Source organism: Haliotis cracherodii, unplaced genomic scaffold (assembly GCF_022045235.1).
Source record: "Haliotis cracherodii isolate W230 unplaced genomic scaffold, xgHalCrac1.p SCAF_7, whole genome shotgun sequence".
NCBI lineage: Eukaryota > Metazoa > Mollusca > Gastropoda > Lepetellida > Haliotidae > Haliotis > Haliotis cracherodii.
Window position 1 is genome coordinate 11,152,350 of NW_027266330.1, and position 27,773 is coordinate 11,180,122.

The 27,773-nt window shown below is 43.4% G+C and overlaps 2 protein-coding genes across 2 annotated transcripts; one reads left to right on the forward strand and one right to left on the reverse strand.

Annotated features, from left to right (window-relative positions):
- Nucleotides 1-343: 343 nt before the first annotated feature.
- LOC139447713 (zinc finger protein 253-like) lies at nucleotides 344-5,846 on the reverse strand. The gene is made up of 2 exons (XM_071229163.1): nucleotides 5,762-5,846; nucleotides 344-3,250 (listed from the first exon to the last, which is right to left on the reverse strand). The coding sequence occupies exon 2, from the start codon at nucleotides 3,220-3,222 to the stop codon at nucleotides 1,498-1,500; it is 1,725 nt and encodes a 574-aa protein (XP_071085264.1). The 5' UTR covers nucleotides 3,223-3,250; nucleotides 5,762-5,846; the 3' UTR covers nucleotides 344-1,497.
- Nucleotides 5,847-8,170: 2,324 nt separating this feature from the next.
- LOC139448064 (neuronal acetylcholine receptor subunit alpha-2-like) lies at nucleotides 8,171-26,293 on the forward strand. The gene is made up of 8 exons (XM_071229566.1): nucleotides 8,171-8,358; nucleotides 11,631-11,776; nucleotides 12,593-12,637; nucleotides 13,579-13,688; nucleotides 18,505-18,983; nucleotides 20,206-20,292; nucleotides 21,107-21,225; nucleotides 22,811-26,293. Exons 1-8 carry the CDS (start codon nucleotides 8,301-8,303, stop codon nucleotides 23,144-23,146), a joined length of 1,380 nt encoding a protein of 459 aa, XP_071085667.1. The 5' UTR covers nucleotides 8,171-8,300; the 3' UTR covers nucleotides 23,147-26,293.
- The last annotated feature ends 1,480 nt before the right edge of the window (nucleotides 26,294-27,773 follow it).

The following is a 27,773-nucleotide window of genomic DNA, read 5'->3' on the forward strand; positions in this document are numbered from 1 at the left end:
TAATCAAAATCTACAGTTGCACCTCTGTACAAGAACCCTTAAGTTTTGTTATATCGGTCAGGCAGACAATAATAACATATGTACACATGTACACCGAGTGCACATTTACCTCATTTTTGTGTGTGTGTATATATATATATATTTATATATATATTTTTATATATATATATATATATATATATATATATATATATATATATATATATATATATATATATAGATAGATAGATAGATATAGATAGATATATATATAGATGTAGATAGATATATAGATATATGCATACATATATATGCAAAGGTGTATATATCATTTTTATATATATATATATATATATCTGCCTGACATATATATATAAATGGATGAATCAAAACAAAACATTTTGAAACTCACATGAGAGCATGATTCAATCGGATTGTAAAACTTCTACCCATGTTGTTTTTAACTTGACTGGCAGTAGAACAAAACCAAAAACAATGTGAAAACATGTCCCCTCTGTTACACCACTGTGGAGCATACACTGAAAGTTAGGGATTTCCCCGTCCTGTAAATATCATCTTCATCTGATTAACACAATGAGATTGCCTTTTTAACCATAAAATATTCCCATCCATATAAACTGCAGGAATGAAATGTTACCTCTCAAAATTCAGTCAACAAAGTCCAAACTCCAAACTCCAAACTCACCTCAAGAAAGACAAAAATAGTTACATTCATGGGAATTGTGCTTGTTTCATTTTGAAAAAAAACAAAAACAAGAGTAGCCGGGAATCAGTCAATCTCTCACAGATTGCTGACACCAGCAAACAGGGCATGTATAGGCATTGTATGTACACTTCACCGACTTTGCCCAAGTACTTGGAAAAACTGACAGGTTCACTAGTAGTTCTCGAGTTGAACATGTTAAACCTGGCGAATTGATTTAGTTGTAAGCTGGGTCAAAAGCACCCAAATGAATCACACGCTCAGAGATATCTCATATGAATGTTTTTGCTGTTTCTCTCAACTGAGAAATATGAAACCATAAAGAATGAGACATCAAATATGCACAAAAATAAATGTCTTAACAAAATATTGCTGCATCAGTATGATCACATTGCTTCTGATGAAGCAGAATATAAGCAAAGTTCCAACATCAACCATTGCCGAGGACAGTGTCACTCAGAGATGATCTTTATGCAGATCTACCAGACACACAACACATATGCAGGGTTCAACACAACCAGTGACATAAAACAATCTGTCCAACAGAATAATTTATAGAGTTCCAGAAAAGAAAAAAACTTCAATGACAGTTACCTTTAAACACCTTTACTGTCTTTGAATTCTATTTGCTGTTTCTATTTTTGTGAATTTCATATTTCACAAGCCAATAACTTGTTGCTTCATACATACTGGTATATGTGGAGATGTAAGGTCTATTTATCAAGCCCTGCAAATATGTTATCAACGTCATTCAAGAAATTCTTTTATTCTCACACAATAATGGTAAGACCATTCTAATGTCGAACCTCGTCAATTTTCCTTGGCTTAAAATGAGCTCTGTAGTGTATGGTGAGGGCTCCCTTCACAGTGAAACCCTTGCCACAGACCGTGCACTCAAACGGTTTGACTCCTGTGTGTATGATGGAGTGTTTGGTCCAGTCATACAGTCGAGTGAACTCCTGCGAACACACTGAACACTGATACACCTTCTCTTCCGTGTGTGACAGTAGATGGCGCTTCAGGCTGCTCACACAGGTAAACTCCTTGCTGCAGTACGAACACTGACACATCTGTTCCCGTGTGTGTACACGCATGTGAGACTTCAGGTACTCCGGGCGGGTGAAAGTGTTCTTACAGTGTTTACAGGTATGTGGTCGGTCGGTTTCATGAGTCCACATGTGCTTCTTCAGAGAATCCATTCTGTTGAAACTCTTGCTGCATTGCTTGCATTTAAAGGGGCGGTTGTCCGTATGGCTGATCATGTGCCTGCTCAGATGGCTAGGGTAGATGAATGTCTCACCACACTGCTCACACTTGTACGGCTTATTGCCATTGTGGATAAAATTGTGAGCTCTCAAATGACTGTTTAAGGTGAATTTCTTCTGACATATTTCACATTCAAAAGGCTTCTCTCCCGTGTGGATACGCACATGCTTGGTGAGGTCTGTGGACCTTGTGAAGGACTTCTCGCAGCTGTTGCACTTGAAGGGTTTGTAGCCAGTGTGGCGTCGAGTATGGATCACCAACGTTCGCTTCAAAGTAAATTCCGCACCACAGGCATCACATCTGAAAGGCTTCTTATCAAGGTGAACATTGGAATGATTTTTCAGATTCTTTTTCGTGGAGAACTTCCTTGAACAGATTTTACATTTCAGAACTTTGGGCAATGTTTTGCGACCAGGAGTCTGGTCATTGGTTTCTTCATCGGAATCATCCTTTCTGCTCTTTGATTTTTTCTTAGAACCCACACCCTTCTTTCTCCTTGGTCGCCCACGTCGTTTTGGAGGACTGGCTTCAGGGGTAGGCTGAGCTTCTTCCTCCTCAACGTCATCATGTTCCTGTTCTTCATCCTGAACCTCTGCTGGTTCTTCAGGAGGATCTGAAACATCATCTGCAGCAGCAGCATCTGACAGTGGAGAAACACTTCCAGCAGCATGTCCTAGGGTTTTGAGCGGTCCAGTCACCGGATGAGTACCAGATGTATTAATACTTGAGTTATCATTTATGAAATCAGCAACTCGGTTGACCTTCTTGATGATAGGTGTGAATGGGTTTGGGTTGCCAGCCAGTGGGACTGGCATCTTTGGGTACCCAGGCTCAGTTGACCAGTGAGGCCTGGTGGGTTTGGGCTTGGTTGTGGATGTGCCCTGATCCACCTTCTCAGTCAGCTCAGCACTGTCCACCTGGGAAGACGCATTGGTCTTCTCAGAACTGTAGTTCATCTGGTACCCAGGCGGGCTGCCATTGTTATTTGAGGAACTTTTAACAGGATTACTTTTGAGTGTCACTGACAAATGCAAGGTTTTGTCATCTTTTTTCTTTTCCTGTTCCTGACGAAGGTTCTTGGTCTTGAAGATCTTGTGTTCCCGTATGGGACTGGGTGTGGTGGGTTTTGGTTGGATGAATGTCTTGTTGCCATATGTCTTTGGTCGGCGTTTGATGATGAAGTTGCAGACAGAGCCCTCAGAGAAGATCCAGTCCGCCGCAGCTGTTTGGGTGCTTTTGTCATCCAAGCTCATGGTAATGAGGATCGCTTGTCACAGCTGCCTGGAACATATAGAACACTGAGTGAGTCAACAGTCAACAAAATTCCAACTGTATCATGGTCGTCCGAGTGAGGTGATTGCGGTTTGACATCACATTTTAGATTATTGCACTTCTGTAGTGACGTGCATGTGGATGTGTGTGGCTGCTTGTACTAGTCGGGTCTAGTGCTGCTTAAAAAGAGCTAGCTCACCGTGATACCACGCTACAGTTTAACATGAATACTCTTCTCAGACACAGTATAATGACTCCGAAATGAACAGTCCTTGTTGTATCCCATAATACTGAGCGCCAGACAGGGTAACAACAAGTGCCATCTTTAAACGTCTTTTGGTATGACACATTCAGAGGTCAAACAACTGACATTCCGCTCTCCGGGGAGAGATGCTCTATCCACCAGACCAGGGACATCAAGACCATCAATCAACTCTTGGACAGGCAAACCTGTGGTTGACACAACTATCTACATCGCTAGGATGCAATGACACACATATCAGCCAGGTCACACATTATTACCACCCAATCCTCATTAGTCAGCACTCCATGCTTGCCGTAAAAGGCGACTAATGGGATCGGGTGGTCAGGCTCACTGACTTGCTTGAAGCATGTCATCGATCCCAATTGCATGGATCGATACTTATGATATCAACATGATCAATCACTGGATTGTCTGGTCCAGACTCGATTATTTACAGGCTACCGTCACGTAGCTGAAATATTGCTGAGTGCGGGTTAAACAACAAACCATCAACCAATCATTAGTGGGCTCCAACAGTAACCATGGGAGGGAAATGGGAGCTACTCTGCCCCCGAATTCCACCTGAATTTGATCTAGAAATCACACTTGAGTCCTTATTATCGGTATCAAGATTTCCTTTGATATCTACCCTGTGGGGATTCAGGATTAGAATAGGAGCCTACTAGGACCTCAGCAAACTATGCTGGATGTAAGACAACTTAATGCATCTTGGTGACTTGGTTGATTGCGTGTCAGCTTACCCTAATGTCATTTATCGATGCTCACAATATCAGTCACTGGATTGTCTGGTCAAGACTCGATTATTTACACATCATTCTGACGTGACCTGTTATGGGATGTCCTCAGATCGTTGTTTAGCAGTAGAGAAAACTAAGATCTGATTTTACTGAGATTGGCGGTTGATATGACAATGTCCCACACCATCAGAGTATGATGATATGCAATCCACCTAGTCACCAAGTCTGACCATCCAATCCAACTTCATGCAGTTGCTTCTCACTACAAGACATAGTGACAGAAATTTATCTAGACTTGCTTAGAGGCTAATACATGACCCCAAGTCTGCTGCAAATGTCTTTAAAAATTCCCAATTTGGAACTAAACATTTCTCAATTCATGTTACAATGTATTAATATATATAACTAATAACTAATTTTATGTCTTTGTAGAAGTAACCTGTATTCATTTAACATGCTTGAAGAGACCAATAAATAGGAACAGTATTTTATGCTTTGTTTTTTATTACTGCATACAAAGCAATCTCAAAAGAGCTAAATTTATGAAAATATTTACTTTTGTAAAATAACAACTTTGACAAAATATGTAATTAGTTAGAATCCTGGACAAATCCTTGTGTGTTCTATGAACCTATTCTAACCTGTGTCCACACAAGATTGGGTAGCTGTTTTAATACTTGTACTTTAATAGGGGTAAAAATGGAAAAATATGGAGAATCTCACCTGAATGTATTTTGATATCAGATATATCAACACACAAGTTGATACAAGTGGAAAAACTCCAATGCTTGCAGAGTCATTTTTCCACTTTTATCAACGAGTGTCGATATATTTTGTATCAAATGACACGAGGGTGAGATTTTATTTATCATCCAACATCATTCTTCCAACTGCAATTGCATGATATAATACACATATATATCCTGTCTCTATCAAGAATGTTTTTTTCTTTGCTTCCGACACTCCTTCTTTCTGATGTGCCGAGCCCATCACCCCAAAGTTATGTTATATAGGCATTTCTTTAAAAAATATGATAAATTTTATCATGTTTATGAATATTTCTGTGAGATGCATGTGAACTGTTATTCACTTAAACGAGCAACTGATAAATAAATTGCACTAAATCTAGATGAAGTGTTCGTAAAATCTCACATAGCTTCCACAGGCGCGGCAGACAATGGTGTTCACAGACCACGCTACCGACAAACATATTGACCTTTGACACAGAACATAATCCACGCTCCTGCTCTAGATAATGGCCGAATAGACTTTAATAGGCTGAATATGTTGAAAACACGTCCGTGCAAACACACCCTAGCCTATATATTCTAATTCAATGAATATGCGCGGCTTCAGTTTGGGCGAGCGCTCTACTGCTGTGATAAAATCAACTAGACAAAATGGCCGCCCTCGCATTATCTATCGAACAATATTCTCAATCTAATAAGCCTAGCTGAATGCATGCGTCACTCTGAGTTGGTGTGGTCTGTAATAATACTACCGCGTGTAAAATCATACCTGCTGGCAAAGATGAATACTTGTAAACAGCTGATCCTACGAGGGACTGCACCCTGCCGAAGAAACGCGCTTTGCTCGGGTCGTTTGCACACGGCACACTTGTTCTGATGAGAAAGTGGTTGCTCTCCCGTCCGAATCGGTTTTCTGGACTTCGATTTCTTATCGTGTTCATTTCATGTATTCGTTGCTGTGTTTTGATATTAAGTAAGTATTCTAGACAATTAACGTTTGTTTCCCAATATAGATTTGTGTGAACATGACATACCCGGTAATCTGTTATTTTCACATCGATAGCACATTATTAACAATATATATTCACAACGTAACAGGTGCGTGTTTTAGTTTTGCTCAAGAATGTCTGTTATTCATCTTATAAATTGTGGAAATTCAAAAGAGATGCCAAGAAATAAGATATTTTCTTATTTTTTGTATATTCTTGGGATCGATTGGGGTTTTTTCAGTTCTAAAACTGTTCAAAGTTAGATTACAGCGTGATATCTCGGAGCCCGAATGTATTTGGCATTAACTATTTGGGGTTGTTTATGGAAACCGGCTTATAATTGTTTTTTCACAATTTAGCAATTTTTTTATGGGGTTTTGGGATAATATTTAGTCAGTGAGTGAATGTTGTTTTACGTCAAATGTTATCACGGTCCCAGCTATATCACGGCGTATATGTCTGGAAGTGAGGTGGTGAGGTGAAATAGGGTTTGTCGCGTCCAGGATTAATGCATTCACATGGCAACGTGCATGCACGTGTGTGTGTGTGTGTGTGTGTGTGTGTGTGTGTATGTGAACTGTCTGAACTGAACTTTATTACTTTCATATACAGTACAAGTACAACATGCGATGTCAGCCATTTCTGGTGTCCTCCGTCGTGATATTGCTGAAATATTGCTAAAACACAATCACTCACTCACTCTTGGTTAGAATTGGTCTGGAGCAACGCATGCCTGTCGTAAGAGGCGACTAACGGGATCGGGTGGTCAGGCTCGCTGACTTGGTTGATGCATGTAATCGTATCCCAATTTCGTGGATCGATGCTCATGGTGTCAATCACTAGTTTGTCTGGTCCAAACCCGGTTATTTACAGACCGCCATCATATTGCTGTAATGTTGCGGAGTGTGGCGTGGAAGAAGAAACAAAACAAAAACAAAATCCGGACATTTGTTCTAGCATCGTCCGGATTTACAGGGTTTCACTGAACACAAGGGGCGTCTACAGAGGGAAGAGAGCCGTGCGTAACAATTATATAATAGTGTATGTGTCAATCCCCCCCCCCCCCCCCCCCCATCTCTAACTCTGAGATAATGGAACCACAGGGCGAATGGTTGGCATTTATCAAGAGCGGCCTGGGAACGTTGTTTACGCTTGCTTGTTTGTAATGCGTCTATGCTTCGTCACAAACAGACGGAGCAGCAGGAAGAGTGTTGTCATTCAAGTATATCCTCCCTCACTACCAATACTGTACTTAACTACTTCCATCCGTCTGTCATATCTCCATTTCTGCCCCCACCGTCTGTCATATTTCCATTCCTCCCCCTCCTCCACCCCCCGTCTGTCATATCTCATTCCTCCCCCCCCCCCCAATCCGCCTGTCATGTCTCATCCCCCCGTCTGTCATATTTCCATTCCCCCCCCCGCCCCGCCCCCACCCCCGTCTGTCATTTCTCATTACTCCCCCCCATCCGTCTGTCATGTCTCATCCCCCCCGTCTGTCATATTTCATTCCCTCCCCCATCCGTATTTCATGTCCCCATTACATCCCCACCTCCACCCCACCCCTCTCTCATCTTAAATCTCCCCTCCCAACACTCATCCGTCTGTCTCCCCTCCCTCCCCACGCCCGTTCCTCAAATATCCCCCCCCCCCCTCCCCACCTCCGTCATATCTCCATTCCCTCCCTGCTCGACTCTCAAATCCACCCTTCATCCGTCTCTCAAATCTCCCCTACCCCTACCCCTAACCCTACCCCCACCCCCACCCCCACGCCGACCCCACCTCCGTCTCTCAAATGTCCCCAATCTCTCGCCCCGACCCCCGTCCGTCTCTCAAATCTCCACCACCCCTTACCCCTTACCCCTACCCCCGTCCGTCTCATCTCCCACCCCTCGTTCGTCTGTTAAATGCCCCCCACACACGCCCGGTCCATCTGTCATATCTCCTCTCCCTCACCCGTCTGTCATATCTTATTCGTCTACAAAATGTTCGTAAATTTATCATGTATTGCTGTGAGGGTGAGACGCAAAAGACACACAGTCATACTTCCTTCCAGTCCTCAGTGATGATGTCACTCACAGCGATGACACACATCAGATAGCAACAAGAAGATCTTTTCCGAGCGCTTCTTTGACATTTCACATGTCTGAGCTAATCTACCAAAGAACGATAACTCCTCCAGACTCTACCGTATGATGGAGAGTCAAGCGCTGTAACGCGCATGGTATTTAGCTCAAATTTAAACCCGCAAGCATTATACCCACAAAGGGGTCACAGACCAGCTCCTTCTCACTGTTGCTGAAGGCTCACAGAATCAACATGGCAGCATTCTTCGTGTGGATGGTGGCAGCGGCCAGTGCCTCAATCGTACACTGCGGTAAGTTTGGAGTAAACTTTCTCACGGCGCAATTACAGTACCAATCTGGTAGGTTCTCGTCAGACATCGAGGAATGCTTGCCGCATCTATAGCTTGAATCACACGTGCAGTCATATAATTGCCGTAGTAGAGTGAATAGGTCAGGATCTTCCAAGATTCCCGCGTTTATGTATTTGCAGTAACTTTTTGGGATACAGAAACCAATGCCTTCCCACGACTTTTCGCTATAACGCGGACGGGGGCTTGGTTAGGGCGGAGGGTCTAAAAGCTATGCAGTGTGATCGTCATCATGGATGGTGGTGGTTGTGGGGTTTAGATGTTTGAAGGTGATGGGGGAGAGGGGGAGGGGTGCGGATGAGAGCGTTCATGAGAAAATACGTCGTAGGATACGTCGTATTATAGTATTATTTTATAGTTATTCCCCACTCGTGAAAATATCAAACTGTATCAGGCCACGCGTTGAAATAAATACATCTATAGTGCCAAACGGTGAAATGAATAGATTCAAAGACAGAAAAGGTGATATTTTAAGCGATACTTTTATGTATTACATGTCGACAGACGCCCGGGCTTCTATTTATTTCGGACAAGCCTTTGACCCGGCGTCAATTAGAGGCCCGGCGTCTATTGGAGGCCCGGCTTCTATTAATACCCCCATTTCACTATGACCACGAATTTAGGTCCCAAAAGGGGATCATTAATTGTATCAATTGATCGACCCGGCGTCTATTAGAGGCCCGGCTTCTATTTTTTGCACTGAAGAATTGACCCGGCTTCTATTAGAGGAAATACGGTACCAATACAGAAAAGCCAGCTCTAGTTCAGCTCAAAATACACGACAAGCTTCTAGGAAAATATTATTCTGGATTGAAACAATGGACAGTATTCCCCCAACAGTGATAAGAAATGGTGCCTGTAAATGAATTTATTTCAGCATCGCACCTTCGGAACATTTATATGTATACTCACATGTTTTGAGACTAAATCTAATAAATGTTCCCTCATTGAGCCGCTTATTTGTAGTAATTATCTCATACATGTAGTCGTGTGTCTGTCATTACACAGGCTGACATGATTGCCTCCATTAGTGTATCGCTGTGTAATTATCAATGACTAGGATATACACGTGAACTTTGAGAGATATGTTGTATTTAAAAGGTGTCAAAATGGTGTCATTGTTACACCGCAAAACGAGGGTCCTTCGTGTTTCGTTTTCACCCGGTCTTTCAATCGCGCGTCTTTTTCAAAATTAATTTTACGGAAATAGCTTCCATTTTTTCACTGGCTGTACATATATGTTCTATGATAAACTGCCGGTCGAAATAAAGTACATACTTGAAAAATGTATTTGGTCAAAAGCTTACAAACGTTATCAGGACGTTACTTGGCCGAAAACAGTCGCCGAAGCACTTCAAACTTAAGGCTCAAAACACAACCATTTACCCGTTTGAAATACATCACTATCGAATAATCATTTGTTTGTTCCACCTTTAGCCACCATCAAACACGGGCGTGTACTTTCTTTTGTCCAGACGTTTTGTTGAAATATAATCTACACCAAAAAACAAACAAAGCGCTTCATCAATCGATTTAAGAAAAACTCAATGAACACGGAAGACTGGCGGGGGTGGTATACGTTTCCCGTGTACAAGTATATTGTGTTTTGTATGTCTCTTGGGATGAGGATGGAGTGCACGAAGTGTCGGCGTTACAAAACAATTCACGACTGAGAGCCGTAGCTACTTTGATGGGGTAATGAGGAGCGTCATTATGCTGATGCGAGGTTACGAAATGGGATGGGTCATCTATCTGTTTGGGCGGGAGGGACAGCCGTGATAGACGCTGAACACATCCGGTGATTACAAACACTGTATGTACGACAGCAGCAGGAGCATCCAGCATAGGGACAGTTAAGTTAGTATCCAGCATAGGGACCAGTTAGTATCCAACACGGAGACCAGCTAGTATCAAACGCAGGGACCAGTTAGTATGCAACACAGGGACCAGTTAGTATCCAACACGGGGACCAGCTAGTATCAAACACAGGGATCAGTTAGTATCCAACACAGGGACTAGTTAGTATCAAACACAGGGATCAGTTAGTATCCAACACGTGGGTCCAGTTAGTATCCAGCACGGGGGCCAGTTAGTATCCAACACAGGGACCAGTTAGTATCCAAAGCAGGGACCAGTTAGTATCCAACACGGGGACCAGCTAGTATCAAACACAGGGATCAGTTAGTATCCAACACAGGGACTAGTTAGTATCAAACACAGGGATCAGTTAGTATCCAACACGTGGGTCCAGTTAGTATCCAGCACGGGGGCCAGTTAGTATCCAACACAGGGACCAGTTAGTATCCAGCACGGGGGCCAGTTAGTATCCAACACAGGGACCAGTTAGTATCCAAAGCAGGGACCAGTAAGTATCCAGCTCGGGGACCAGTTGGTATCCAATGCAGGGACCAGTTAGTATCCAACACGGGGACCAGTTAGTATCCAACACAGAGACCAGTAAGTATCCAACACGGGGACCAGTTAGTATCCAACACAGGGACTTGTAAGTATCCAGCAAGGGGACCAGTTAGTATCCAATGCAGGGACCAGCTAGTATCAAACGCAGGGACCAGTTAGTATTCAACACGGGGACCAGCTGGTATCCAACACAGAAACCAGTTAGTATCCAACACGGGGACCAGTTAGTATCCAACACAGGGACCAGTTAGTATCCAACACAGAAACCAGTTAGTATTCAACACGGGGACCAGTTAGTATCCAACACGGGGACCAGCTAGTATTCAATACAGGGACCAGTTAGTATCCATTACAGGGACCAGTTATTATGCGAATAAAATTTCTGATCCGAAATTTCCGTAAAATGTGACATATTTCTTCATCGTATTATTGCAAGGTTTATGAGTGTTTTTACATGCAATCAATCCCAAACCCAGCCATAGAACCGATGCCTTGTAAAATACAGCCTGGTTCCCTGGGTATGCTGCGCTCGCGCTCAGTGTAAACAGGGAACCAGGCTACGTAGAATATTCCCACTTCACAAAGACGAATTACCCGATGCGGTAGCCCAGTGGTTCAAGCTGTGACTCCTTACGGCCCAGACCGGGTTTGTTTCTCAGCATGATTCGTCCTGGCACCCCGCCGTCATATGACCAGAATATTGCTTAGAGCGGCGTCTACCCAACACACCCAGTCGTCATACAGACTAAACCCACAGTCAGTGTCTGTGTCAATGACGACCACGTCTCTCCCCTCAGTGCCGCCCCAGAGCAGCGTTGCTATAGAGAGCAGGTTGGTTCAGCACCTGATGCGGGGCTACATTAAGGAGGCACTGCCAGTCCTCAAAGTCAAGACCAGTGTCAACGTCTCCATGCAAGTCAGCTTCGTCGGAGTCGATGATGTCGTAAGTAGACCTCGTCCATTCCGGGGTATCACCGTAATACATGTAACGTGTTGACAACAGCTGAGATGTATTAGATTAGCGTAAAAGGTAATGTTTTTTTGTCGGAAATCCGGTTGATGTTTTTACTGTCCCCATTTGATAGAGTTTGGTTTGGACAGGTTATTACATCAGTGTGGTCATACCCAAGACCTCGACACTTTGTAGTTGAGGCAGCTGTTGCAGCAGAAGTTGTTGAAGCAGTAGTTTGTTTGTTCGTTTGTTGTTTATCACCGCACTCAGCAATATTTCAGTTATGTGACGGCGGTCTGTAAGTAATCGAGTCTGGACCAGACAATCCAGTGATTGATAACATGAGCATCGATCCACGCAATTGGGATCGATGACATATGCATCCACCAAGTCAGCGAGCCTGATCACCCGATCCCGTTAGTCGCCCTCATGATATTAATCACTGGATTGTCTGGTCCAGACTCTATTATTTACAGACCGCTATCATATAGCTGGAACATTGCTGAGTGCGGCGTTAAACAACAAACCAACCAACCGTTAGTCGCCTCTTACGACAAGCATAGGTCGCTGAAGACCTATTCTACCCCGGATCTTCACGGGCCAGTTGTTGTAATAATATTAGAATTAGCACTAACGTTGGTGGTGACTTTGATGTCGCAGTGATGTTAGTGCTAAAGATGGCAGTGATGGTGATGATGACGATGGAGTAGTAGTCGGATGAGGCGATGGACGTCAGCGTCAATCAACAAGTGCGATTATTGTGTACACCACGGTAATATGACCCCAAGGCCTCTGCTTACGTTTCAGGACGAGAACAAGAACATCTTCACTGCTACGCTTCTGTTGGCGCAGGTACGTACTGTCAATCCCCAAATAACAAAAGTGATCTTCGCAATCTTCTTTCGGTTAAGATAAAAAGGAAATATTTCTCGGACAAAATACTGCTCGTGATTCTGTCATCCTTAAAATTGCACGCTTGACAGCTGATTATAAGAAAGATAGAGTTGTGTTTGTTTAAGATATTAAAAAAATTTCAGAAGACTTAATTTCTCATTTTGAAGAAAATGTGCCCGAGAATCTTGTGTGTTTTGCAGCCTCATGAAACTCAAGGTAAAATGGGGTTTAACGTCGCGTTCAAGATTATTACATACCATGGCGCAGTTCAACATGGATACCCCACTTAGACACAGTATCCTCCGAGGTGGCCAGTCCTTGGGTGACTGTGACGCGTCTTTGGATCGGACCACTGACCATAGGGGGATCTTATCATACTCGAGTGAGTGAGTGAGTGAGTTGGGTTTAACGCCGCTTTTAATATTATTCCAGTTATATCACGGCGTGTCAGTTTAATGTGGGAGGATGCAGGTCTCAGACGTTTTACCACTTCGGTGAAACCCACAAGCACGGGTATGATGCTGACAAACCTAGAAACATAATTGGGGCGAACCGGGATTCGAACTTACAATCAAAGGTTTCTGGCGTTCCCAAGGGACGCAACTCTGCACAGCGAATCGCGGCGCCTTAGACGACTGGGCCACCCATACCCGTGCTCGTGGGTCTTCATTGAAGTGGTGAACGCTTGAGACCTGCATCACTTCGGGCTTTCCTCCCACATTAAGCTGACATGCAACTATATAACTGGAATACTTTTAAAAGCGGCGTTAAACCAAACTCACCCACTCACTCATTTGACGCTCATCTTGACTAAACTGCATGCAAAGATCATCAAATCTCTGTTATTAACAAAAGAGATATTATTACGAAACAGTTGATGGGTTATATTTGCTGTTCAGCTTTGGAAAGACCCACGTTTGGCATGGAACGCTAGCGAGTATGGCGGGATGGGTACGATCCGTCTCCCCGTGGACAAGTTGTGGATACCGGACATCGTGCCCTACAACACGTGAGTACCCCAGTCTTACTCGCGAAGTCAATAAAACCAGATCTGTTACTCTGATACGATAGCGCTCTGCGTGAAGATTTGAGGATGCCTGTGACCAGCCAATCATCGCCAAGGCTTCTTAAGTCTCGGTACGAATCAGCGAAGCATTCAGACCGGCATATTTGATTTCTGTATCTAAAAATCTGAGCTAAAACCACCATTCCAAATGTGCATTATGTTGTCGTGGATATGTTATGCACTCTGAGCGACGTGGCATCTATGTTCAGAAGAGAGTACCAACGAAGTCAAATCTTTGTCCTGGGTGAGTGTTATTATTTTTTAATCGACATTTCCGAATCGAGATGGTAAAGAAATGAAGCCACCTCGTTTCAGAAAGCTGGCATCTGATTGGCTAATGAATCCAACGGAAGTCGGATGGTTCACCTGACGTGACCTTCAGGAGGTGACCTCAGATCTTGGAGCAGAGAAGTATCATGTCGGAGTAAAGATTGTGTTTTATTGAGATTGCCCATACGCATACAAACATTGAATAGATGCTAATAATTTAGATTGCGAGGTCATGGTGAAGAAATAATGCTTGGCTGTTTTAATTTTTACAACTAATTAAATTTGTAAATTATATCCTACATATAACTGCCATGTCCTTCCCAGCTGGGTAAAACCTCACTTACTCACTTACTTACACATTCAAGCACTTACTCACTCACTCACTCACTCACTCACTCACTCACTCACCATGCCTCAGTTTAACATGAATACACCAAGTTAGTCGCAGTATAGTGACTCCGAGCCGACCGGGCCTTGTGTTATCCACTTAATGTCAAACGCGTACGCCAGGCATGGTAACATGAAGTACCATCTGTCAACGTCTTTTGGTATGACACGGCCAAGGAATATAATGTATATAAAGAGCGCCGATGCAAACGTACGCAGAAGTATACATGACGTGAGAACGTCAATACGTCATTCTGCCGTGACGTCGATGAATGCTTAATTCTGATTGGTTAGAAAGAGGTTTCCTTTTTGCTACGAAACCCCTTTCAAATATATTAAGCCTTTTTACATAAAAAAAACGTGCGAATGAACAGAAAGATAGCCTACATATCGATTCATAAAAAATGGCTCTCTCACCCCCATATGAACTGTTAAACGTATCTATATTTCCTCTATTACACGCTGGGTCTCTAATACAGGCCGAGTGAAGGGCTCTCGGGAAATTAATAGACGGCATAGCGTCCAGTAGAGGAAATACTAAACTAAACTCCTTCGATGATGATATAAACAGATTTAACGATGGCGTATCTTTTGCATACAAATGAAATGTTTATGAAACTGTTAGGGACATGTTCTATGGTGACCAGAATCGGAACCATTTTCAGCAATTTCCTCATTGAAACAACCGACAATGAGAGTAAAATATAACATTATAAAAATTGTTTGAAAATCTTTATTCATGACAACATGTTGTTTGCAAACCCTTTTCTGATCGATATTCGTTGCCATCTCCGTCAACCACCATCGTAAGGATCTGGTAGAAGAGGATTTTAAAGTCCATCACTCAGAAAACACTCGTCCATTCGAAAGGTCACGAAAACAATGTCCCGACATCATTGAAGACAAACTCGATGACATTCATTTCAGAACACGCACAATTAAGAAAACCATACACGACCCACTATTCCTGGACGACAACTGTCTCATTGCTATCACACGATGGTTTGAATCCAAGAAATCTCGAAATTGACAGGACAAACCATGCAGATTCTTCGTGTCAACATAGCCGGCTCGTCTGCAGCCCCAAGTAATCATGACGTGAGAGGGTCGTTACATCAGTAAACATGACGTGAGAGGGTCGTTATGTTAGTAAACATGACGTGAGAGTGTCGTTACATCAGTAAGCATGACGTGAGTGGGTCGCTACGTCAGTAAGCATGACGTGAGAGGGTCGTTATATTAGTAAACATGGCGTGAGAGTGTCGTTAGATCAGTAAACATGACGTGAGAAGGTCAGTTCGTTAGTATACACTTACGGCAGTAGAACAAAATGCGTTGCGTCAGAACATTGACGTCAGAGTATAATTATTTATACAAATTGTCAACATTAACGTCATAAGTTCAACTTACGTGGACGTCAGTACGGTAGAATATTTAAACAGCAAAAAGTCAGTATACGGCAAATTATTTAAAGGCAATAGGTTCGTGTGATAGAATATTTTAAGGGCAGTACAGAAGAATATATAAACGTCAATACAGTAGTATATCTATACGTCCAAAGTTGACTATTGTCGTACGAACATCAGCATCCATGGTCATACGGTCAGTACACCCAAGTACATTAAGCCCATTCCCCGTAGCTCGTGGTGCCATCAATCAAATGGATTTCCACCGTTCCACATTAGCCCGTTGAATACCGCTGAGTAGAGGTGTCATGTAGTTGGTTCTGTAAGTGTTGTAGCACCGAATATCGTTAACGGGGTGATTGCCCAATTTAAATAAATCATTGGTCAAATGTCAAATGACACTACTTCACTTGAATACATGTATTGCCTCGATGTAGTCAAACAAGTCGACGTGACAACATTGCTCTGCTGAAGGCGATCTGGCATGCCCTGTGCATCACTCTTGTAATTGAGAATCAGGTCGTAGCAGATTGAGGTTAAAATGTTTAATTACTTGTCCTCCCTTCTGCATGTTACCTAAGGGATTGGTCAATTTGTATAGGGAGGGGGTGGAGGAGCGTGTTAAGGGGGAGTGGGTTGGGGGGGGGGGGGGGGGGGATTAGAGGAGGTGTCATAAAAAAGGAAACAGGGAAAGGGAGGGGTGGGTCATGATTAAAAAGTACATAAAAGGGGGCGTGTCAGCAACATATGATGCAGACCTAAGACAAAGATCTCCACCCCACCCACATTCCACACCCCAACCCCTTATATTAAACTACCAATCCCTTAACTGTCAAAAGGCGTTGTCCGCAGGAAAAGCTGACTATTGCATTTTGAAAGACCTCTAAACAAAGATCTGAGGTCATGCTATTAAGGGTCACGCCCGAACGACCTTTTATCCGACCAATCAGGGCGTGGCTTTCCAGATCGGGACAGTGACAGTAGGAATGTGTTTTCTAATCATGCAACCTCGAAAAGGTTAACACGGGTCATGTCACTTCAATGGGATAAAAATTTGAAACGAAAGACTTTCCAAAGCCCACTGGTAGTACTGCCATCTTTTACACATTCCAGAATTTACATTTGTTCAGTTTCAAAAGTATAAATTGATATTTTTTAAAGCGTAGACTGGAGTGAAGTCGCCATTTTGAAACTGGTACCGTGAACTTCAAGAAAGCTGCTTTCTGATCGGCCAAAGTCGACTTCTTGTCATTTCATTTGTCTGTAAAATTCGCGAAATGTCGTCCTGACATGACCTGCAATGGGATGTCCTCAGATGTTTGTTCAGCGGCATCGAGAACTAAGATCTGATTTTAATGAGTGAGTGAGTTAATGCTTTACGTCACATCGGCAACATTTCAGCCATATCGTGACGAGTGATTTTAATGAGAATGGGGATATGACCCATTTAATCTGCAAAATTATGTCAGTAACAAAGATATTAGGACATCCCGTAACGGATCACATGAAAACGACTTTTCATCCGATCAATGAAAGCCTCGCTTACCAGATCATGAAATGACAGACGGAATGTGTTTTCTAATCATGCAACCTCGAAAACGTTAACACGGGGTATTCCGGACGACTCTTACGGCCCATACGACTGATTCCGTCAATAGTATCGTCTATCTCTCGCTTCCTTGGGATAAACATTTGAACTGAGGAGGCGTTTCACGGTACCTGGGAAGCACTGCCATATATTAGACATTCCGGAATGTTCGTTTGGTCAGTTTTCATTTTTTTTAATCAAGAACTGTGCCAACATATTTTCAAACGTAGTCTGAAATGGAGGTCGCCAGGTTGAAACGAGTGCCGGAAAGCTCGAGAAAGCTGCTTTCTAATTGGCTGATGTTGACTTCTTGTTAGCCGTTTTTTAACGGTCGGTCAAAGTTCGCGAAAGGTCTTTTTGACGTGACCCGAAATGGGATGTCCTCAGATCTTTGTTTAGCGGCAGCGAGAACTTTGATATGATTTTAATGAGTTTGGAGAGTGCTGGTGATGGCGAAACCAAGGGGCAAGTTTGTCGAGATTCCATGGGTATAGTCATGAAGTGTTAAAACGATATCAGACCAACTACATTTTTATAGTTGAATACTTAATTGATGATGGTTAATCGTGTTTCGAATCATAACGATTCGGCAAAAAAATGAGTGAGTGAGTGAGTTGGGTTTAACGACGCTTTTAACAGTATTCCAGCTATATCGCTGCGTGTCAGCGTAATGTGGGAGGAAAGCCTGAAGTGATGCAGGTCTCAGACGTTTACCACTTCGGTGAAACCCACGAGCACGGGTATGGTGGTGACAAACCTAGAAACATAATCGGGGCGAACCGGTATTCGAACCCATATATCATAGGTTTCTGGCGTACCTAAGGGACGCAACTCTGCACAGCGAATCGCGGCGCCTTAGACGACTGGGCTGAACACAAGTACAAGGAAGTGAGTGAGTGAGTTGGGTTTAAGGCTGTATTCCAGTTATATCACGGCGTGTCAGCTTAATGTGGGAGGAAAGCCCGAAGTGATACAGATATCAGACGTTTACCACTTTGGTGAAACCCATGATCACGGGTGTGGTGCTAACAAACTGAAAGTAAATCACTGATATTTCTTATAGCTGTTTGCGATGTGTTTCATTATAGCATGATATTTTGTCCCTCAGAGCTGGAATGTATGGACGCCAGTCTCGTTATGACGAGATCGCCCACGTGCTCAGCGACGGCAGCGTATTCTGGGTCCCCTTGTGGACAATCGCCAGCAAATGCCCTATGGATATGAGTTCCTTCCCCTTTGACACCCAGCAGTGCCCGATGATCCTGGGCTCGTGGGTGCACTCGCGCGCGGAGATGATGCTGTCATTCATGGAAAGCCCGAGCCTTGACAAGGACCTCGCCTTGTCCGGATCGGACTTCAGCTCACCCTCTCATCCCACGTGGGAACTCATCAAAGCTGTGGCCAGCATCAAGTCTGTCAATTACACCTGTTGTGAAGATTTCTTCGAGACCTTGACTGTGAAGGTGCATATCAGCCGGCGGTCGACGTTCTACCGCTTCCTTGCAGTAGGACCTGCCGCAGTGTTCGGGCTCCTAGTCCCCCTGCTGTTCCTCATACCCTCCAGTTCAGACGGGAAGACAACTTATGGTGAGTTCTACTGATACTGTCGGAGGGGAAGACAACTTATGGTGAGTTCTACTGATACTGTGGGAGGGGAGACAACTCTTTATGAGTTCGACTGATACTTCCAGTTCAGAGGGGAGACAACTTATGGTGAGTTCTACTGATACTGTCGGAATGGAAGACAACTTATGGTGAGTTCGACTGATACTGTGGGAGGGGAGACAACTCTTTGTGAGTTCGACTGATACTTCCAGGTCAGAGGGGAGACAACTCAGGGCGAGTTCTACTGATGCTGTCGGAGGGAAGACAACTCAAGGTGAGTTCTACTGATACTGTCAGAGGGAAGACAACTCAAGGTCAGTTCGACTTGCAGGTCAGAGGGGAGACATCTCTTTGTGAGTTCTACTGATACTTCCAGGTGAGAGGGAAGACAACTCAAGGTGAGTTCTACTGATACTTCCAGGTCAGAGGGGAGACAACTCAGGGTGAGTTCTACTGATACTTCCAGGTCAGAGGGGAGACAACTCAAGGTGAGTTCTACTGATACTTCCAGTTCAGAGGGGAGACAACTCAGGGTGAGTTATACTGGTACTGTCGGAGGGGAGACAACTCTTTGTGAGTTCGACAGGTCAGAGTGGAAACAACTCAAGCTACTTATAGTGAGTTAACTACAATTTGATTGTCATCTTTGACAAGATGTCTTTCAAGCATGTAGATGTTACGTCAATAGGATTCACATCACTGTATGGTTGTTTATTATGTATGTTTATTGAACAGAAATTTAACTACTCTCGCTTTTGTTGATAGGTAACAAACATACTGAGCGAATACTGTATGATTACCCTCTGCATGAGCTGTAGAATTGTCCCTTTTTTCATATCGTCACAAACATCAAACACGTCTAGTTTCTACTATAAACAGCTTCACACTCGGTCTGGCCGCTTGAAGATTCTGGGTTAGAATATGTTCCAATTTACATTTCCTGGTCGTAAGAAACCACTGAATTGTTCGGACGACCAGGCTCGGTGACTGCGTGCTATCGTGGATTGGTGCTCATAACATCAATCACTGGATTACGTACTCCATTATTTACAGGTCGCTCCCATATAGCTGGAATATTGCTGTGGCGGCGTTAAACAACAGACACAAACCATCCCCAGGGACTCCATTTACTACATTTACTTCATCGTTCATTTGTTGAATGTTGAATGTATCAATCTACAGTACATGAGGTGTGATGTTTCAGGTATGCTGATAATGCTTAGTCTCACGGTGTTGATTCTTGCTTTGGAGGAGGCCATTCCGTTCAGCCATAACAACGTTCCTAAAATAGGTGAGTTGGTAGGGTGGCCCCTAGGAGGGTGGCCACGAACGCACGAACGCACGCACGCACACACACACACAAAGCGCATCGAAACGGGATTTTATGATAGCTTCTGTCCAGATATGTTCTACGGAAAAGTCGTTTAACGAACGTTTCTCCAGCACACGGTTGAGAGCCGAGTTGGGCACAAATGGACAATTGCTGATTCTACTAAGGCGACTCTGCTTGCCGTAAAGGTCCACTATGCTTGTCGTAAGAGGCGACTAACGGGATCGGGTGGTCAGGCTCGCTGACTTGGTTGATGCATGTCATCGTGTCCCAATTGCGTGGATCGATGCTCATGAATCCTCATGCTCAATCACTGGATCGTCTGGTCCAGACTCGATTATTTACAGACCGCAGTCTTTTAGCTGGAATATTGCTGAGTGCGGCGTTAAACAACAAACAAACAACTACTACCACTACAACTACTTCTATCTCTGTATTCACAGTTGTATTGTGTATGACGAGTTGGGCTCCAAAGCGTCACCTTGTGAAGGCCCCTTAGTCCAAACACCTCTTACTTAGGTCGTCCTGAAACCTTGAACAATTGACAGTTTTGTGTGGACTTGCATTCTACACTGGACCTTCCCACAGTTCGAATAGTCGCCGATTTTAAAAAGTCCTACAAACTTATTTAAGATTCCTTTGTTCGTCCCAAAACTAACCCTAGACCACCGGACCAGCATCTACTCAATTTTACTGGTCCTTAAGAAAATATACTAGACTTGGACCAGCGGACAAGGGTTAGTGTCGAACACGGGTTTATGTTTTTTTGTTTCAGGATATTTCTACCTGGGCACCATGGCGCTGTGTGCGTGTAGCGTGATGCTGTCCATATTCGTCAGCAACATGGGGCAGCGGGGTGTGCGACACAAGCCTCTCCCTGGCTGGCTCAAATGGGTGAGGACAATAAAGGTCACTCTGAATTGCAGTAATAGTGCACATATACTGCAATTCAACATTTATGGTTTTATACAATTGCCTCCATATCAGACATAGACCAATATTTTGTCTGATCATGTATTGGAAATGTGTAAAAATATATGCACATTGGAAAGAGATTTTTTTGATTTTTTTGATTTATTTTATTTATTTTTTTTATTTTTTTTGGGGGGGGGATTTATTTTTCTTATTTTCCACTGTTGTATCAAAATTATTAATTTAGCTCCGAAATTTTGATCTTAGTCCATCATTTCACACCTAACGCATATATGACAGTAATTATATGATGTGATTTCATGTTCCCAAATCGTCTCTTATTGGCTGAAATAATGCCGATGCAACGTTAGATTTTAACTCAATGATGGCCAAAAACACATTTTGGTACCTCACCACATGTATATTTTGATGTCAGACATTCGAAGCCAAATGATTGATGAAAATACTTAGAAATGTTTTAAAAAGAAAAGATAATGATATAATAATTTCAGGGTCGGAGGTATATTGTATATCTCTTCACTGGTATGTTCGGAATGCATTAGAACCACGAGTGTTTGATTATGGATTAACGCTGATCTTTAGCACTATCACGTGGGGAGGGGGACACCAGAAACGGGGTACACACATTGTACTAATGTGGGGAATCGAATCCGGGCTTTCGGCGTGACGAGCGACCGCTTTAACCACGAGGCTACCCCACCGCCCCCATCACAACCATGGACACATTGAACGTTCACTCTTTAGCAGGTTAAGGGTTAAGGGACGGGCCATTCTATGTCCTTGACGGGTTGGTCGGGCTGGAGTACTGTATCAAATAATTTTACCTCGGGATTTACCAAAACAATTCAAAACGGTTCATTGAGCATGCGGGTTGTCCTAAACAAACATGCGACGATATGCTACACCCACCTACAACAGACTCAATCACTTACGGCTTGTGAAGATCTGGGACAGAATTGATTTTTCCATCCAATTCATGCATGTCGTCAGAGGCATAAGAGGCGAATAACATCATCGGGTTGTCAGGCTCGCTGACTTGGTTCATGCATGTCAGACCGCCTCCGTGGTCTAGTGGTAGAGCGTCCGCCCGGAGAGCGGAGGGTCCGGGGTTCGATCCCCGACCGCATCATACCAAAATACGTTAAAAGATGGTACTTGTTGTTACCCTGTCTGGCGCTCGGCATTAGGGGGCTAAAACGGACTGGTCGGCTCGGAGTCAGTATACTGTGTCTGAGTGGGGTATTCATGTTAAACTGCGGCATGGTATCTCAGTGAGCTAGCACTATAAATCGGCATCAGTCCGGACTAGTACAAACAGCCACACAGATCGATGCTCATAATGTCAGTCACTGAATTTTCTGGTCCAGATTCGATTTTTTATTGCTGAGTGCGGCATTAAACATCACGGGTATACTTGGCCATGCCATATGTTAAATGTTCCAATATAACATTTTATTTGCATAACGTAAGATTAATCTAGTTAACCATGCCCCCTAGAGCCCTGACAATGCTGTATCATCCTATAATATTGATCTTACACTTTCAGTTATGTCTCAGTCGGTTTGGGTTCCGACGGTTTTTCTGCATTGACAACTACGAGCCCGTGGAAAACGTGTACTCTGTCAGCCTCAAGAGCCTGTGCACACCGGAAAGAACAACGCAGACATCTTTAGACCCGGAGAGTTCGGCGCAACCGGAAGTCACCTCTGACATGGACGATATCAGGAAATGTCTGCACTACCTGGTCGGCCAGCAGTCAGCGGAAGTGACGTCAAGAAATGTACGCCAGGACTGGGTGGAGCTTGCGCGGGTCTTTGACCGGATCCTGTTTGTTGTCTTTCTTGTTCTGTATGTTCTGTTTGCTGTCAACTTCCTGACATGATCATTCGGATCGCCTCAGTCTTATAGGACATCTCGGCCAGAATAAGAGGAATCCATATTGGAACTATTTCCAATCACGTGACTATCACATGACACAACAAAACCTGGCAGGAATCGGGGCCTCTGTATACGTTGAAAATACTGCCTTTCGTTTTCTCCAATCCAAAGTATTAATTATGTTGATGGTATTTTCAAGATCAACCATCATGTTTCAAGAACTACACGTGTTATACCTACGCCAGGGCTGCCCGAGGTGTTATGCATCTATGCATGACGGAAGATGCCGAGTGGATCCGAGTGTGACGTGATCTAAGCGGTTTAGGCACCATCCTAACACAACCAGATGGATATTAATTGTGCATGGCTATATGCGTCTGTTTAATAATTAATTAATCAGCAAAGATAGAAGATATGCTATAGTGTTCAAGTTATGTTGATGTGTGTAAGTTTAAGTTTAACACTTTGAACATTATTCCTGTCATATCACGGCGTGCCGGCTTAATGTGGGAGGAAATTTTTCAGACTTTGACCACTTTGGTGAACGCAACACTGTAGAGCGAATTGCGGCGCTTTAGACGACTGAGCCACCTGTGCCCCCAATGTGGAAGGTTTATATCCTGAAACAACTATGATATAGATATGTATCAGATATGGTGGATTTATGTGGTTATGCGCAACGGAGAAATTTTATTGCTTCTACGTCGGATCAAGGGATATTTGTGTGAATAACTGAAACTTGTCTTCAGTAGAAATCAGGAACAATAACCTGCGTAGTGTGTCCTAAGATTGAAAAGTTTCGATATAAACGACTGAAGGAGAGAGTGATGAGGACGAGGATAAAGTAAATGATGATAAAGGATGATATCAGAAACCTATTTTTAAAACGACCAGCTCATATCACCAGGAAATGATTCCCTTCTTTTCTGAGTCGGCGGGATACTAGTTCTCCGTCGGAGTAACAATGGTAGCACGTGTTGTGTAAGCTATCAGCCAGCCTGGTTTCATGTGACGGTAGCGCAAGCGCAGCCTACGGGGACCTGGCTATCCGTGACCAACTCCTGTCATTTCGGGACATACCTTCATGGAGGTTACGAATCTGCTTGGGCATGGAAAGCTATAGCTAAATAAATATAGAACAGAACATTCTTAAAATTCCTTAAAAAGACAATTTCACGCAATGTTTGTGAAGACCAACAAGTTGATTGAATCACCTTTTTCTTTTCATTGCTTTTATGTCTCACCATCATCAGGAAGCGATGTTGAGGCATGGAGATTTTATTATTAGTCTCTTCAGAGAGGCGAGGCCTTGCCTTGATGATACTGACCTGTTTGATACAATATTGTTGAATGTTTAACCCACCTGACTTATAGTCAAGTGGACTTATGTCATGGGCTGTTTGTCTGGCGCACCACACTTAGCTGCACATGCTTGTTCCCACAAATAATGGCACCACAGCCACTTTGTTCAAGCTGTTCCGATCCGATTGGACAGCCATATTAAACAAACTATTTGTTGTCATTAATCGGGAAGGGTTTTTTCAAAGCTAGCTAAAACTTCTCAAGGTTTCAGTTTTTAATGAAATTTGGTATATGTAACGTTAGTAGTGGGCCTCAACACACATGGTCCGTTTTTGCGGTATCTTCAATTCTGATCTTTATTTGACCATTGCACTTCAAATGCAGTCCCTTACTATGTTCGAATCTGATTTTCAAGCATTTACATACTCTCAGAAGGCATTTTTGTCTCAGTACACTTCTGAAGGAGTTGAAGTTTGGGGCATGTATGTCCTCATCTTCCCGAGGCAAGGGAGTTAACTTACTTTAAGAGTCAAGTTTCCACCCTTGTCGAAGTAGACTTGTTGAAGACTATATTGTTATAACACGGGTCTTCCAGAAGTGCATCAAATCACGTGAGCACCTTGATTAAATGCCTGTTGACGGTGCATATGCTTTGCACATCCTGCAATCGACCGAATTATGCAAGTTAGTTTACGAAGAGGATGTTGTTTTCGTGACTCGATTTTGATTCGTTTGTCCAGCCAAAATATGACTCCATTATTCCAGCCTATTTCGGCAGGGGTGGAAAGTGGACTTTTACAGTCAGTTAGCTGCCCTGCCTCGGGAAGATGGTTTCTCCCTATAATGACAAAGTTTGTCCAAATCGTTAAAAATCAGTAAAAAGAGAGAGTATTTGAATGTCGATTCCGACATCAACTTTTATTAAGCGACTGTTTTTGTTGACATTTTAAACTGTTGTCTATAAATCCATGTGAGCTACAGTGCTAAGAAATATTAAAAAGCAATGATAGCGTAATATGTTAGGATTTTTCAGGAATAATACACTCTATATGCATTGTACGATTGTCCTCACTTGAGATAGACGTTAAAGCCTTTGCATACATGCATAATTCAAATCTGTGACCTTGTATTCAGGCTGCAATGTTCGGAACATATTCAGATTAAAGTGCCGAAGCGTGATGTGATAGAATTGTGTGTAATAGCTGAATCACGTTGTCACTATATGTGAAATTGTCAGGATTCTTTATGTGTATATCTGTAATCTTTATGTGAATTGTATGATAATTGTCACTGAAGTCTCATAATGATACTGTCTACTCCATTGTATAGACATATTGTATTGTCCACAGTGACACAATCTACGCCAGAGCTCACCGCAATGTTGTAGTCACATTGAGGGTCTGCTCACTGTGGTGTCACCCTACCAACCACTACCAGCCTCAAACCCCGACCCTAATCAACCCGACCTGACAGCACACCCCACTAGCCCCCACCCCTCGCCTGCCACCCTATCAGCCAGCAGTTCCAAACTGCTATTCGACACCCCCACCCCTCGTGTGCCACAACAAGCAGTTCCAAACCCCCATTCGACACCACCCACCCACCCCACCACCACCCCCCCCACCCCCCCCCCACCACCCCACCCCACCCCCACCCCCACCCCGCACACACGCTTCGCATGCCCCTCTACCAACCAGCAGTTCCAAACCCCTATTCGACACCCCACCCCTCGCATCGCCCTCCCACTAGGAACGCAAATTTCGCTCGTCTGTGAATTGCTTTAGTGAGCGCTCCTCTCAATAACAGAAAAAGGAATGATGGAAACCTATCTGTATTGCTTCATCAAGGTTGTGTCAAAACATAATATATATTTTGTTTTAATAAAATGTGATAAGCAAACACATTTCTCTATTTTCACCAAGCATCTAGAAGTTTGGGTGTCATCGTGGATGTCTTACATGTCCAGTGCGTGAAACATTGATACATCTGTTCCTTTTGAAAATGAACATGTAGTCCCCACCAAAAAGGAACCAATACAACGAACGCGGAAGCAACTCTCACACGAGGGGACATGGTGAGGTGAATTGGGGCTCCACGTCGCGTTCAGGATTATTGCACTTTTATAGTGACATTTGTGTGTCTGTTTTGTTATGATGCGGTTGGGGATGGAACAACCGACCTTCCGCTCCCGGGCAGACACTCCACTAGACCACGAGGGCGGTCTACACTCACACTAAACCATAAAATGACACAGATAGGGAAAACTGATCAAATGTTGGACAGACATAATTAAGATGCAACATTTGGAATGCACATAAAACGTAAGAGCTTGAATAGTAAAACTATCGTGAAGATCCTGGTTATAACTGGTCCCCAGCAATCTATGCTGGTCGTAAGAGGCCACCGATGGATCGGGTACTTGGCTGACTGCCTGTCATTGTACCCCGAAAGCGTGGGTCGGGGCTCCACATATCAATCACTGGGTTGTCTGGTCGAGGCTTGAACACTCACAGACCGCCGTCGCATAGTTCGATTATGTGCGGCTTTAAACAACAAACGAACAAAGAATAATGACACATATTTCGTCACAACAAATACCACACACACATATCGAGCATGTACAGCAAGATGATATCGTTTGTATAGCATTCACAATCTGCATTGTCCCTGAATTATATCTACACTGTAAGGTGCATCACCTGTTTATCCTCCCTTAAGAAATAACTGCAAAATCGTACTTGTTAACCTTTTTTTATTATGGGTATGCTCAACTTCATACAAAATAAAACTGCCCCTCTGTAAAATACAAATAAAATTACAGTACGATGAGTGAGTGAGTATGGTTTTACGCCGCTTTTAGCAATATTCCAGCAATATCAGGGCGGGGGACAGCAGAAATGAGCTTCATGTACCCATTGGGGTGACGAGCGAACGCTTTACAAACTAGGCTACCCCACCGCCCCTACAGAACGACAGAGACCATCGGTATATGGTCTCTGAGTACGATGACAGATATTAGTAGGTGTATAACAGATACATTTAAACACACACGGGCTAAATGGACATGACGAAGGGTGACGAAGCGAAGTTTTAGACGCACTGTGAAGGATGCATAGTACACTCTTAACATGTATTACATTTTCCAAGATAACAGGCTGCATTGAACCACATTTACAACCAGGCAGTATCGTTCTGCAGGCGTCAAAATGCGAAATGTGAAGATGATATTAGACAAAATTGGCTGCCACGTTGTCAACAAATATATCCAACTGCAAGGGCTAATTTCTACAGCCATCCACGCGGACATGATGACACGATAGGGGATGTGC